Source organism: Rhinopithecus bieti, unplaced genomic scaffold (assembly GCF_001698545.2).
Source record: "Rhinopithecus bieti isolate Rb0 unplaced genomic scaffold, ASM169854v2 scaffold_13710, whole genome shotgun sequence".
In the NCBI taxonomy this organism is placed as follows: domain Eukaryota; kingdom Metazoa; phylum Chordata; class Mammalia; order Primates; family Cercopithecidae; genus Rhinopithecus; species Rhinopithecus bieti.
The window spans coordinates 1,808,000-1,822,811 of NW_016807962.1; the positions used below are offsets into that span (position 1 = coordinate 1,808,000).

The window sequence follows — 14,812 nt, forward strand, 5'->3', positions numbered from 1 at the left end:
CTGTTCAAAAGAAGAAGAAGGAGAAGGAGGAGGAGGAGGAGGAGGAGGAGGGGAAGGAGAAGGAGGAGAAGGAGGAGGAGAAGGAGGAGGAGGAGGAGAAGGAGGAGGAGGAGGAGGAGGAGAAGAAGGAGAAGGAGGAAGGAAGGAGGAGAAGAGGAGGAGGAGGAGGAGAAGAAGAAGGAGAAGGAGGAGGAGAAGGAGGAGAAGGAGGAGGAGGAGGAGGAGAAGGAGAAGGAGAAACTAAGTTAGCAAAAGGAAGGAAATAACAAAGATCAGGGCAGAAAAAAATAAAATAGACACCAGAAAAATGACACAAAAGATTAATGAAACTAAGAGTTGGTTTTTTCAAAAGATAAAGTTGATGAACCCTTAGGTAGACTAAATAAGAAAAAAATATGATAAGAGTCAAGCAAAATCAGAAATGGAAGAGGAGATATTGCAACTGATAACACAAAAGTACAAAGGATCGGTTGTGCGCAGTGGCTCACGCCTGTAATCCCAGCACTCTGGGAGGCTGAGGCGGGTGATCACTTGAGGTCAGCAGTTCAAAACTAGCCTGGCCAACATGGTGAAACCCTGTCTCTATTAAAAATACAAAAAATTAGCCAGGCATGATGATGTGCACCTGTAATCCCAGCTACTAGTGAGGTGGGAAATTAAAGAAATAAAGAAAAATAAAATTTAAAAAAAAGAGAGAGAAATAAGCTTCCCTGTATTAGGCTGACTTGCCCCAGAGGCAGCAACAGGCACAGCCCAGACCCAGGAAAAGTCTTGATAATACTATCTAACGTGCCCTGAAGACTCTCCCAGCACTCCCTCAACATAACGAGAAAAACAAATTTTCCTTTCTCTTATGGTATGAGTTTATGATTCCTGTTCTCTGTAACCAGTAACTTCAAGTATTCTGTTTTATCTAAGCAGTGGAGTGAAGGCCATAAACCGTCTGAGCAGGCCTGAGATATAGCCACCTGGGCACCATAGTGAAGGTTATGGATAAGCCCGTGCTAGGCACTAGAGCAAACCTAGATAACGGACATCTGGGCTGCACAGCAACAGTCATGTGTAATCCTGAGTTATGAACCTGTCACAATTTGATTAACTGTCTTTGTTGTGCCTCTGTATCCTTGCTTTCATTCCACTGTAAGCCTGCTTCAAGCTAGCCCACCCTCTTTTTGAAGTGTATATAAAAGTTAAGTGCTGTCTTTGTTCTAGGCCTAGTTTTTGGATATTAAGTCTGCTGGGTCTGAGTGCACTCAATAAAGACCCTCCTGTATATACCCCAAGGTCTGTCTGGTCCTCCTGATTCCCACATCACTAGAGAGGCTGAAGCAGGAGAATCACTTGAACCTGGGAGGCAGAGGTTGCCGTGAGCCAAGATTGCACCAGCCTGGACGAAAGAGCGAGACCCCATCTCAATAAAAAAAAAAAAAAAGAATTTTAAGAGACAACTATGAACAATTATACAACAACAACACGGATAACCTAGAAGAAATGGATACATTCCTGGACACATACAACTCATCAATCCTAAATCATGAGGAAATGGAAAATCTGAACCGACCAGCACAGAGTAAAGAGATTGAATCAGCAATAAAAAATCTCCCGTCAACGAAAAGCCCGGGATCTAATGGTTTCACTGCTGAAGCCATCTACCAAACATTTAAAGAACTAATACCAATCCTTCTCAAACTCTCCCCCGAAAACAGAAGAGGGAATACTTTCAAACTCATTTTGTGAGGTCAGCATTACCCTGATAGCAAAGCCAGACAAAGAGACTATATGAAAAGAAAATTACAAGCCACAAATAAACAAGATCCCAGCCAATATCCCTGATAAACATAGGTACAAAAATCCTCAATAAAATACTAGCAAAGTAAATTCAACAGCACATGAAAGGGATTATTCATCATAATCAAGTGGGATTTATCCCAGGGATGCAAGGATAGCTCAACATACACAAATCTAGAAAGATGATGCACTACATTAACAGAATGAAAGGGAAAAATTATATGAGCATCTCAATAGATGCAAAAAAGGCATATGGTAAAATTCAACATTTTTTCCTGATAAAAACTTTCAAAATTAAAGTATTAAAAGAATGTACCTCCACACAATAAAGGCCACACATGACAAACACATAGCTAATATCATTCTCAACAGAAAAAAAAGTTAAAAGCTTCTCCTCCAAAATCAGGAACAAGACAAGGATGCCCACTCTCACCACTTCTGTTCAATATAGTATTGGAAGTCCTAGCCTGAGCAAATAGACAAGAAAAAGAAATAAAATTGGCTGGGTGCAGTGGCCAATGCCTGTAATCCCAGCACTTTGGGAGGCCGAGGCAGGTGGATCACCTGAGGGCAGGAGTTCGAGACCAGCCTGGCCAACACAGTGAAATCTTGTCTCTACTAAAAATACAAAAATCAGCCGGGGGTGGTGCTGGGCGCCTGTAATCCCAACTACTCAGGAGGCTGAGGTAGGAGAATCCCTTGAACCCGGGAGGCGGAGACTGCGGTGAGCTGAGATCATGCCACTACACTCTAGCCTGGGCGACAGAGTGAGACTCCATCTCAAAAAAAAGAAAAAGAAAAAGAAATAAAATTATCCAAATAGGCCAGGTGTGGTAGCTCACACCTGTAACCCCAACACTTTGGGAGGCTGAGGCAGGAGGATCACTTGAGGCCAGGAGTTTGAGACCAGCCTGGGCAACATGGCAAGATCCCATCTCTATAAAAAATACAAAAGTTGTCTGGGTGAGTTGGTGCACACCTGTATTCTCAGCTATTCGGGGGGCTGAGGCAAGAGGATCTATTGAGCTTGGGAGGTCAAGGATGCGGTGAGCTGTGTTCATGCCATTGCACTCCAGCCTGGGCAACAGAGCGAGATCCTGTCTCAAATATATGTATATATATAAAATATAAAAATTAAAAAAATATATGTTTCCAAATAGGAAAGGAAGAAGTGAAACTGTCACTGTTTACTGACAATATGACCTTATAAGAGAAAACCCTAAAGACTCCATCAAAAACTGTTAGAACTGCACTGGGCATGGTGGCTCACACCTGGAATCCCAGCACTTTGGGAGGCCGAGGTGGGTGGATCACCTGAGGTCAGGAGTTTGAGATCAGCCTGACCAATATGGTGGAACCCCGTCTCTACCAAAAATACAAAAATTAGCCAGGCGTGGTGGCTGGTGCCTGTAGTCCCAGCTACTCGGGAGGCTGAAACAGGAGAATTGCTTGAATCTGGGAGGCAGAGCTTGCAGTGAGCCGAGATTGTGCCACTGCACTCCAGCCTGGGCAACAGAGCAAGACTCCATCTCAAAACAAAACAAAAACTGTTAGAACTGATAACCAAATTCAGTAAAGTTGCAGGGAAAAAAATCAACTTATGAAAATCAGTAGCATTTTCATATTCTAACAATGTACTATCTGAAAAAGAAAAGAAGAAAACTATCCTTTTTATCATAGCATCAGAAAAAATCCCAAAATACTTAGGAGTAAATTTAAACTAGGAGGTAAAAAAATCTGTGTAATAAAAACTATTAAACGTTGATGAAAGAAATTGAAGATGACACAAATTAGAGAAAAGATATGCCACATTCATGGAATGGAAGGACTAATGTTAAAATGTCCCTGCTACCTGAAACCATATACAGATTCAATTCAAATCCTAGTAAAACTCCAATGATACCTTCACAGAAATAGAAAAAACAATCCTAAGATTCATATGAAAATACGAAAGACTCTGAAAAGCCAAAACACTCTTGAGCAAAAACAGCAAAGCTGAAGGCATCATACTACTGGATTTGATCATCTGTTACAAAACTACAGTAATCTAAACAGCATGTACACTATAAAAATAGACACATAGGCCAATGGAACACAATAAAGAGCCCAGAAGCAAATTCATGCATTGGTAGTCAATTGATTTTTGATAAAGATGCCAAGAACACTCACTGTGAAAAAGATAGTCTTTACAATGAATGGTTCTGGGAGAACTGGGTATCTACTTACAGAATAATAAAAGTATACCCTCATCTCATACTATACACAAAAATCAACTCACAATGGATTAAAGATTAAATGTAAGACCTTAAATGTAAGATCTGTACAACTACTAGAAGAAAACATAGGTGGAAGAAGCTCCATGACATTGGTCTGAGCAAAGATTTTCTTGGCTATGACCCCTTAAGTATAGGCAACAAAAGCTAAAATAGACAAATGAGATTATAGCAAACTATAAAGCTTGTGCATATCAAAAGCAGCAAACAGTGAAGAGATAACCTATGGAATGGGAGAAAATATTTGCAAGCCATATATCTGTTCTGGGGAACAAACAGAAAAGGGACTCAAACAACACAATAACATGAAAACAAATCACTTGATTTATTTATTTTATTATTATTTTTTTGAGATGGAGTCTCAGACTGTTGCCCAGGCTGGAGTGCAGTGGCATGATCTCAGCTCACTGCAACCTCCACCTCTTGGTTTCAAGCGATTTTCCTGTGTCAACCTCCACAGTAGCTGGGATTACAGGCACACACCACCATGTCCAGCTAATTTTTTGTATGTTTAGTAGAGACAGGGTTTCACCCTGTTGGCCAGGCTAGTCTTGAACTATCTCAGGTGACCCACCCGCCTTGGCCTCCCAAAGTGCTGGGATAACAGCCATGAGCCACCGTGCCCTGCCCAAATAACTCGATTTAGAAATGACCAAAGGCCCTAAATAGACATTTCTCAAAAGAAGAAGTACAAAGGGCCAATAAGTATGTGGGGAAAAAAAAAAAAAAAAAAAAAAAGCTCAATACCACTAATCATCAGGGAAATGCAAAGTAAAACCACAATGAGCCATTATGGTAAACCAATAATACAGCCATTATGGAAGTTCCTCACAAAATTAAAAATAGAACTACCATAAAATCTAGCAATTCCGTTACTGGATGTATATCCAAAAGATATTAAAACAGTATGTCAAAGAGATATCTGCACTCCCCATATTCAATGCAGCATTATTCACAAGATTAGTGGCATCTATCTAAGTGTCCACCAGTGCATGAAGAAATCAAGAAAATGTAGTATATATCCACAATAAAATGCTATTCAGCCTTATAAATGAAAGAAATTCTGTCATTTCCAACAATATGGATGAACCTGGAGTGCATTATGTTAAGTGAAATAAACCAGGCATTGAAGGACAAATAAGGGCACGAGCTCACTTATATGTGGGGTGTAAAAAAACTCAAATTCATAGAAATAGAGAGTAAATGGAGGTTACCAGAGGCTGGGGGTTGGGAAAACTTGGCAGATATGGCCAAGAGAGCCAACATTTTTGTTAGACATGAGGAGTAAGTTTAAGAGATCTATCATACATCATGGTCATGACAGTTAACAACAATATATGAATATTTGATAATTGCTAGTAGATTTTAAGTGTTCTCACTACAAAAAAAAAAGTCAAGTGATGCATATGTTAAATAGCTTGATTTAGCCATTCAACAGCATATACATATATCAAAACATGTTGTACAACATAAATGTACATAATTTTTGTCAGTTTATAAAAAAACTTAGTTATAATAAATTGTATATTGGCCAGGTGTGGTTCCTCACACCTGTAATCCCAACACTTTGGGAGGCTGAGGTGGGTGGATCACTTGAGCCCAGGAGTTCGAGACCAGCCTGGGCAACATGATGAAACCCTCATCTCTACAAAAAATACAAAAATTAGGCCAGGCATGGTGGCTCACACCTGTAATCCCAGCACTCTGGGAGGCCGAGGGGGGTGGATCACTTGAGGCCAGGAGTTCGAGATCAGCCTGGCCAACATGGTGAAACCCTGTCTCTACTAAAAATACAAAAAATTAGCCAGGCGTGGTGGTGGGCACTTGTAATCCCAGCTACTTGGGAGGCTGAGGCAGGAGAACTGCTTGAATCGGGAGGCGGAGGTTGTAGTGAGCTAAGATAGTGCCACTGCACTGCAGCCTGGGTGACAGAGTGAGACTCTTGTCTCAAAAAAAAAAAAAAAAACAAAACAAAAATTAGCCGGGCATGGTGGCTCATGCCTATAGTCTCAACTACTCAAAAGGCTGAGGTGGGAGGAACCCTTGAGCCCAGGCGGTGGAGGTTGCAGTAAGCTGACATTGTGCCACTGCACTCCAGCCTGGGCGACAGAGCCAGATCCTGTCTCAAGAAAACAAACAAACAAAAAAACCCAAAAAACAAAACAAACAATGAAACATAATGTTTTCTCTTCTGAAAGAAATATTTTATTTTGAAAAGAATCATGCTACACCAACTTAAATTTCTTAAAATGAGATCTCAGTAATTGAGTACACCAGAGCACAGAAAACATTTTGTACCTTTGCAAGTAAAATTAAAGATTCAGAGAACCTACATAAAACACAGAAAGAAGGGATGCTTTCCATAACAAGGTAGAAGGTAACTTTAAAATAATAGACTCATAAGGAAAATTAAAGAAATCCTAATCACCAAAATACGTGGGATTGTTTTTTATGGTCTCTATGTGAAAACGTTTAAAGCTGTCAAGGTACGTCAGAAGTTTGCAGGAAACGAGCCCATAGTATGTCTCAAACAGTGTACATTCTTTTCCATCATTAATTTCCTTCCATGCCAGGGGCGTTCCAGGATCTGCAATTTCTGAGGATGTAAAAATGAACTTATAGCAACATCTGTTGTATCTAATGTGCCTTTTCCCAGAAAACCTTGAGCTGTGGATGGGTATAAGGCCAACGGACTTAGCACAAATTCCTACAAACACATCAGCTGGCACCATCATGGGTACTTCTTTGAAAACCACATACATCATTTGAGCCACATCTTGGGACATTATAAAGGCCTCACCACTGCAGTAATCTGGGTAGTATTTTTCTGGGTACTCACTAAGAGGGACAAAGTCTCTGTTCTGAGGATCTCTATTGGGTGTAACCTGATGAATAACTCTTCATACATAGATATCTTCTAGGTGTTCTTTCAGATTGAGAAGATAGTCTACCAAGCTTGGTAGACTGACAAACATCTCTTCATCTACCTTGAGAATGAACAGGGCATTAGGGCAGAAAGCCACAGCCCACTGTATCATTGCAATGATCTTCAGGGTTTGGTTCTCAGAACTGTCCAAGAAGATTCCTTCAATTATATCATTATTCTTACGGGACTCTTTGTTGATCTCTTTCTGGGTAGTCACTGAAACAGGCATTCCCAAAGCAAACAGTGTGAGAATGGGATGCCCTTGGACACTGGTCACATTGCCCCAAGTTTTCCTAATGAGGTCCCGTCTTGTTCCATTTCCTGGGCTACTGAAGATAAGAGACAGCAGAAAAATGTTCTTCCCTTTACATACTTCCGACTGGCTCAGGACATAATATTTGGAGAGATTACTTCTTAGGGGTTCTATGTTCAATTTTCTTGCCTTATTCTTAATTTCAAGAACTTTCATATCTATATAAGGCAAAGAATGCAGAAAGTATTCCTCCACAAAGTCAGCCCCAAAAAGCAAGGCATGAAATAGGATGACATTAAAAAGAATGAAACACCACTGATGAGTCCGAAGTCTGCAGAAAGTCACCTAAAAAAGAAAAGGACAAGTGTTCATTCAGGCTTCATCTCTATTCCTGTTTTTGCCCTCACTGAGCCCTATACGGACCTCTCACAGCATTTAGCAGTACACTCTACTTTAAGTGTTTATTGTGATATATTGTTATTATCTATTTCTTCCACTAGATCGTGGTCTCCTGGACAGCAGGCATCGTGTCTCTGTCTTCTCCAGTGCTGCTGATTCCAGTATTTGGCACAAAGTGAACACCGAGTAAAGTGTTAGTTGGTTGTTCTCTTCCTTGTTTAGAAAAAAGCTTGCTTACTTACTATATACAAGGCACTGTCTTGGACATTGGGATTACCAAGAATTGGACACAGACACATGGATATAACTTAACAAGTGGTATCATTGTGATAAAAACCTGTAGGAAAATACATGATGTTCTTTCTTGAATGGGAGCACCTGGATCCATTTCTTCTCTAATTACAAAAGTCAGGGGCTATTTTTCCATGAAGTGGCTGCTTTTGTTAGCCATGGCATCCTGGCTACTATCAAATATTTACATTCTTCTAGTATGACTTTCCAATTCAATCTAATACTGAATCAGAGTTTGTTTTGACAATGTCTCCTGGCCGGGCGCGGTGGCTCAAGCCTGTAATCCTAGCACTTTGGGAGGCCGAGACGGGCAGATCACGAGGTCAGGAGATCGAGACCATCCTGGCTAACACGGTGAAACCCCGTCTCTACTAAAAAAAAAACAAAAAACAAAAAACTAGCCAGGCGAGGTGGCGGGCGCCTGTAGTCCCAGCTACTCGGGAGGCTGAGGCAGGAGAATGGCGTAAACCCGGGAGGCGGAGCTTGCAGTGAGCTGAGATCTGGCCACTGCACTCCAGCCTGGGCGACAGAGCAAGCCTCCATCTCAAAAAAATATAAATAAATAAAGACAATGTCTCCTAATCTATCTGACATTTCCATCGATATGGACAGATTACTGCTATCTGCATAGCACCTCTTCAGAGATGTAAGATAGATCTAGGCCAAGCTTACTCTACCTCATCAATGCAGATGGAAACTTTCTGTCTGAAAGGGCGTGTGCAGAATTGTAATATAACAGAGCCAGGGAATATTAAATGAATTAAATCCCTTTTCATTGGCTCTTCAATCAATAAAGCCTCCCATAATAATTGTTACCTCCTATTATGCACTTGCTTTTGTGCCAGGCATTGTGATAAGCATTTTATGTGTCTTAACTCATTTAGCCCTGGTAATATCCCTTTCAGATAGGTTATTTTCATAATTAAGCTGAGCATCTGAGTAGCTTAGTAATTTGCCCAAGATCACACAGTGGGTAAGAGGTTAGGATAGAGCATGATTTGAACTCAAATCGGTCAGATTCCAAAGCTCACTCTTTTTTTTTTTTTGAGATGGAGTGTCGCTCTTTCTCCCAGGCTGCAGATCTTGGCTCACCGCAACCTCCGCCTCCTGGGTTCAAGTGGTTCTCATGCCTCAGCCTCCTGAGTAGCTGGGATTTCAGGCATCTGCCACCACGCCCAGCTAATTTTGGTATTTTTAGTAGAGATGGGGTTTTGCGATGTTGGCCAGGCTGGTTTCAAACTCCTGATCTCAGGTGATTCGCCCACCTCGGCCTTCCAAAGTGCTGGGATTACAGGTGAGAGCCACTGTGCCCAGCTCCAAAGCTCACTTTTAACCATTGGAGAATCACAACTCCTTTCTTTTCTTTTCTTTTTTTCCTTCCTTCCTTCCCTTCCTTCCTTCCTTCCTTCCTTCCTTTCCTCCTTTCCTTCCTTCTTCCCCCTCCCTCCTCCCTCCTCCCTCCCTCCCTTCCTCCTTTCTCTTCTTTCCCTCCCTCCCTCCCTCCCTTCTTCCCTTGCTCACTCTTTCTTTCTTTCTCCTTATATTTGAGACAGAGTCTCATTCTGTGGCCCAGGCTAGAGTATAGTGGCATGATCTTGGGTCACTGCAACCTCCACCTCCCAGGTTCAAGAGATTCTCCTGCCTCAGCCTCCCAAGTAGCTGGGATTACAGGTGTGCACGACCACTCCCAGGTAATGTTTGTACTTTTAGTAGAGACGGGGTTTCACCACATTGGCTAGGGTGGTCTTGAACTCCTGACCTCAGGTGATCCGCCTGCCTCGGCCTCCCAAAGTGCTGAGATGACAGGCGTGAGCCACCACGCCTGGCCCCCATGTTCTTTAAATAGTCAAAAAACACAACAAAACAGAAAAACCCAGCAATGATAACCTGAACTCCTTTCCATTTTCTCATTTACACATAGAAAAAGTTTCAGCTTCCTCAAAGCCTATTTTACTAGACATCAAATGCTTTAAAGATTATAAGAAACTTACTTGCATGTTGCCTGTGAGCAATTTCAGGGTCTTAGAAATTATTGAGTTCAGATGCCAAGTTATGCCCAAATGCATCTCAGGATCACTCCAGTCCAACAGCAATTGCAGTAAAGTACTTTGTGCCTCAACCTTTGAGGATAAGGTTTCTTGCCAATGAACCTGAGCTTGGATCCTAGAATACCTGCTGACTGCACAGGAGAGTGGGTGCTGATCATGTTACAGCTAGAGTGAATCCAGAACAAAGAATAGAAAAAGCAAACCTCTTCAAATGCTTCCAACCCTGTGTACTTCATGAAACTGACCCCATGTCTTTATACTGAGTTCCTGGTAAAGTATGTGTGGAAATTCAAAGAACAGTTACCCAGGTCACTTCTCCACAGCATCGCTGTGCAAGTAGATATAACCTATATTTTTGGAGTGCATCTCAAGAAACTAAACAGCTGCAGTAATGCCTGCTCCCTGGTACATACACATGCAAAAACTGTGCTAGACATAGAGGAATATTTTTCATCTGTAGTGGATGTGTTATTTTCTCCCAAAGAAACATCATCTGCTGAGGTCTGGTGTATGGTTCATTGGGAAAGATTCAGAATCCCTAGTATGGGCTATGCAAGCACTTTACTAAATCAATTTTAAGTTATCTGAACTACCTCCCCCAGGCAAGTTTAGCTCAAAATGGAAGACAACATATAGTCCATTTTAGCCGGAATTGAAGAAACTAAACATTTGATGTTTTCTCCTTTCCTGGAGCATGCATGTGTAGGAATTATCCCAAACATCATTTTTACCAGCAAGTTTATTTCAAGAAAATAAACAACATTCAGCATATTTTCATGTTCCTGTCACACAAGCAATTATACTGATCATTCTGTTCTCATAGCAGGCTATATTTTATCCTTTCCTTCAACACCCAACAGCCATTTACAACAGCTTTTGTAATTCTTTGGCTAGGAATACCTTCTTATATTTAAAGCTATGTTTTCTCAGCAATCATCACACAATCTTGAAAATATTTACAAGGTGGGAAAAAAATCTAACCTAAAATTTCAAATGAAAGGGAATTTTACATATATTGAACTTAACAATTTTACATATACTGAAATTAACAATTGAATAGGTCTTGTATCTAATTAAATATTACTTCCATTTTGCAATTTAAAACATGTTTTATAGTCATGAATTTTGCTCCTGGATCCCCTCTGGGCTTAAATTTGCACAGTTTGGTTTCTTTGTTATGAGAGGTCCAAACAATATTATCTCTGGGGCAGCTCCATCTGCACTTTTCAATTTGATTCATCAAACTGTACTGGGGTTCAGAATGTTTGCTCCAGAGATACGGGTGCTTGATTTTCTTGATTACCCTGCTACTGCCTTCCCTTTCATAGAGAGTATCCAATCTGTATTATCCATGTCTTCCTAAATGTCTTATAATGCTGTCATCAGTCATGTTCTGACTTAGAAGTCTAGAGTGACATCCTGTTGCTTAGGAAATCAAATTTGCTCTCTTGAGACCTTACTTTTAGGACACCATAATTGACTTCCACCCCACATAATCAATTTTTATTTCCCTTGTTTCAAGTATCCAAGATGAAGTCAGGATGCTTGGAACCTTGGCTATGCTCTACTGTCTAGTGGATATGTGTCTTTGTCATTGTTTATGTTATATTATTGGACTGTGCCATCAAGCATGGTAGCCATTAGCCACATGTGGCTATTAAAATTAAATAAAATTAAGAATTTAGTTCATTTACATCAGGTACTTTTCAAGTGTTCAGTAGCCACAAGAGGCTAGTGACTGACTTATTGGACAGCACCAAGAGAACAACTCCATCATTGGCAAAAGGCCTATTGGACAGTGTTGGTATAAGATGCATGTGAATGTGTGTGTATGCATATATGGTTTAGGAACCCTTACAGAGAAACAAGGATAACTTGTGTGCTGGGCATCATGGTTCACCCCTGTAATCCAAGCACTTTTTGGGAGGCCTAGGCAGGTGCATCACTTGAGCCTAGGAGTACAAGACCAGCCCGGGCAACATAGCGAAACCCTACCTCTACAAAAATACACACACACACACACACACACAATTAGCTGGGCATGGTGACACGCATCTGTGGTCCCATCTACTCAGGAGGCTGAGGTGGGAGGATCGCTTGAGCCTGGAGAAGTTGAGGCTGCAGTGAGCCAAGATCGTTGTCACTGTACTCCAGCCTGGGCGACAGTGATACGTTGCCTCAAAAAAAAAAAAAAAAAAAAAAAAAAAAAAAAAAAAAAATTGGATACCTTGTGCTCTGAAGTCAGTTTGGGTTGAAATCCAATGACAGCCATTTACTATGACCTTAGGCAAGATGCCTAAACCTCTTTTGATTTCAGTTTCCCCATCTCTAAAAATGGGCTTAATAATAGTTACTAGCTTGTGCAGTTGTTGTGGGAGCTGCGATGGTACACAAGTGTTGAGTAAGGGTGTGTGGAATTTTTTAGCTCAGTTTTAGTTCTTGAAGCAAAAAGGTTTGCATGCTTAATTTCCTTCAATCCTCAGAGCCTACCGATGGGGAGTTCACTATAATTTCTATGCAGATGAAGCAAAGTCTGAGAGGTTAAGTAACCAGGCCATAGCCAGAGTGTAAATGTTGTGATTCATTCAAATCTACATCACTTGTTTTTTTTCATTCAACAACTTCCTTACCTTGCTTTATTTCTCTCCTTTTCACATGCCTTACTTAGTCTGTCTTCCTCCTTCTAATAGATGTTAAGCCCCAGGCGGTCAGGGATTTTTGCGTTTTTGTTCACGAACCCTATCCCCTAGAATAGTGTTCGGGATAAAGAGGTGCCCAACAGGTTGTATGAATTTGGACACGTCTCAACTTCCCTGAGCCACAGCTCCCTCTCCTCCGAAAATGAGGCTAATAAGAAAGCCTACTGCAGAGCTGGTGCAAGATCGGATTGGAGGAGCGACACAAAAGCGGTATGCAAACCTGGATGTACGGTACGAAAAGAAGCTCTGTTCTAGGTTGCACCCGGCCTAAGCATCGTGAGGGCCGCGCAGCGAGCGTTCAACTTCCCGGGACGCTTTCCTCCCATCCCCTACTCCCAGCCTCCAGCCTCCTACCACCCACCACCCACCTCCGGGCGGGGACCGGAAGTGCAGCCGCTTCCGCCGGGGGCCGCGGAGCTGAGGGACGCGCGGAGATGACGCAGGCAGCACCGGAAGCCGCTCCCCAGTGAGGCTGTGGACCAGGAGCGGCGGCCGCAGGTCCAGGTCTGTATGCGAGGCGGGGCCGGTCGGGGAGGGGACTTTCAGGCGCCCGCGCCTCTGCTGACCTGCCGCGCCTTGGCTGTTTTTCTCTCCCTGCAGGCGCCATGGCTGCGGAGCGGACCCGGCCGCTGCGAGGCTCTGGCGGCCCGAGCGTGCCTAGTAGCTGTGAACCCGGCGCGAGGTCCCGGGCCCCGGGGCGCTCGCTCAGGTCAGTGCCGCGCGGAACACGGTTCCGAGAGCAAGGGAACTGGGAGCGACGAATGGGTTGATGGGATCTGGATTTTAGAAATGGGAAACAGGGTTTCGGAGTTACTGCCTCCTACTGCCTCCATTTCCTTAGTTGCAAAATGAGTTAACAGTGATGTCCCAGGGCTACCAAACGTTTGAAAGATGAAGTGTGATGAGGTGGTTTATGAAGTACAAAGAGCTGTGCTGCGCCATAATTGTGGGCATGCCGTGAAAACAGGTGTGTGTGTGGGGGTGCTGCTTGAAGTAAAGCAAAGATAACAATATTAATGCTAAGTAAAAATGGTAACTGACATTTGCTGTAGGCTTACAGCGTGCCAGGTACTGTGTTAAACGCTTTACGTGCACTATCTTGTTTAACCCTCATAAAAGCCCTTGTAGGTAATGCTCTTCGTGGCTGTATTTTACAAGTGGGGAAACAGGGCGTGAGACAGGTGAAGTGTTTTGCCCAAGGTCACCCAGCAACAAGTGGAGTTGCAGAACGCATTTTTATAAACATTATTTGTATTCTTTCAAAGCTTTAAAAAATTCACCTTAAAACTAAAGGCTGTCTTTTGATAGTATATCATACTTACATGGTTTTCAGTTTTAAAAGGTATACGATAAAAAGGGACCTCTCATTCCTTTTCTCCAGTTCTGTCTGGAGGCAACCAGGGTTGTCAGCTTCTTGAATATTCAGAATACATTTTATGCATATGTAAGTTTATAGGTGTTACACATTTTCGACGCCTCTGTACTCCTTGATAAGAAAAGAGGGGGAAATGAAGCCTCCTCCCCTCTAACACTAACAATTATGTTGCTTTCACTCTTGACTAGGCCAAGTTCTGATGGAGGAGTAGGAGGGGAAAACACATTTACACTGTTTTTCAGAAGGTCCTGTCTCTAATACCTCAGAGTATAGGTTTGGGGAGGGTGGGTACTGGGCAAAATACTGAGCCTGCTACTTCCTATGCCATTCTGGGAAAGCCACTCCACTTCTTGAGCCATAAATTTCCTCATCATGTTAGTTAAGGGCGGCATTACTGATACCTTCCATGAGGTTATGAAGATCAAATGAGATGTTTACCAATGGTACTTTTTCTTTAAAACCAATATAAATATGTGAGTTGCCTAAGGTAACATAGGGAGTTAATGGCAGAACCTGAGACCAAACCCGGGCTCTTTTGCCAATTTAGGAGTCTTTTTGTTACATGACCCACTTTGTGATTATTGATACTGAATGCAAGAGGGCAAGTTGAATGTTAACTCTGAGGTAGGGGCGTGGGGTAAGGGGGCCAAACAGCAGGGAATGTAGATAGGATAAGGCACCTGCTGGGAAACGAGAGCCTGCAATAAACAGGTTCTCTTTTCTTTTCTTTTCTTTTCTTTATTTTTTTTTTTTTTTTTTT

The 14,812-nt window shown here is 42.2% G+C and overlaps 2 protein-coding genes across 4 annotated transcripts in view; one reads left to right on the plus strand and one right to left on the minus strand.

Annotated features, from left to right (window-relative positions):
* Nucleotides 1-6,252: 6,252 nt before the first annotated feature.
* On the minus strand, nt 6,253-13,039 carry B3GALT9 (beta-1,3-galactosyltransferase 9). Of its 3 annotated transcripts, XM_017884228.1 has the most exons (4): nt 12,898-13,039; nt 12,609-12,724; nt 9,922-10,109; nt 6,253-7,585 (listed from the first exon to the last, which is right to left on the minus strand). In XM_017884228.1, exons 3-4 carry the CDS (start codon nt 9,994-9,996, stop codon nt 6,962-6,964), a joined length of 699 nt encoding a protein of 232 aa, XP_017739717.1. In that variant the 5' UTR covers nt 9,997-10,109; nt 12,609-12,724; nt 12,898-13,039; the 3' UTR covers nt 6,253-6,961. The 3 variants fall into 3 exon arrangements, 2 of the variants coding, with proteins under 2 accessions (XP_017739717.1, XP_017739716.1); XM_017884227.1 differs by having other exon boundaries at nt 12,609-13,039; XR_001887710.1 differs by lacking the exon at nt 9,922-10,109 and having other exon boundaries at nt 12,609-13,039.
* Nucleotides 13,040-13,166: 127 nt separating this feature from the next.
* FBXW2 (F-box and WD repeat domain containing 2) overlaps nt 13,167-14,812 on the plus strand; it is a 31,455-nt gene continuing 29,809 nt past the window's right edge. Inside the window, exon 1 of the mRNA XM_017884202.1 lies at nt 13,167-13,386. Within this exon, the coding sequence (XP_017739691.1) occupies nt 13,188-13,386 (199 nt within the window). The 5' untranslated portion in view covers nt 13,167-13,187. The remainder of the gene's footprint in view (nt 13,387-14,812) is intronic.

Coding starts and splice junctions, on each gene's coding strand:
- B3GALT9 (XM_017884228.1), bottom strand. CDS start 9,996: ATGCATTTGGGCATAACTTGGCATCTGAACTCAATAATTTCTAAGACC. Junction 7,586..9,921: donor TGCTCACAGGCAACATGCAA/GTAAGTTTCTTA, acceptor TTTCTTTTTTAG/GTGACTTTCTGCAGACTTCG.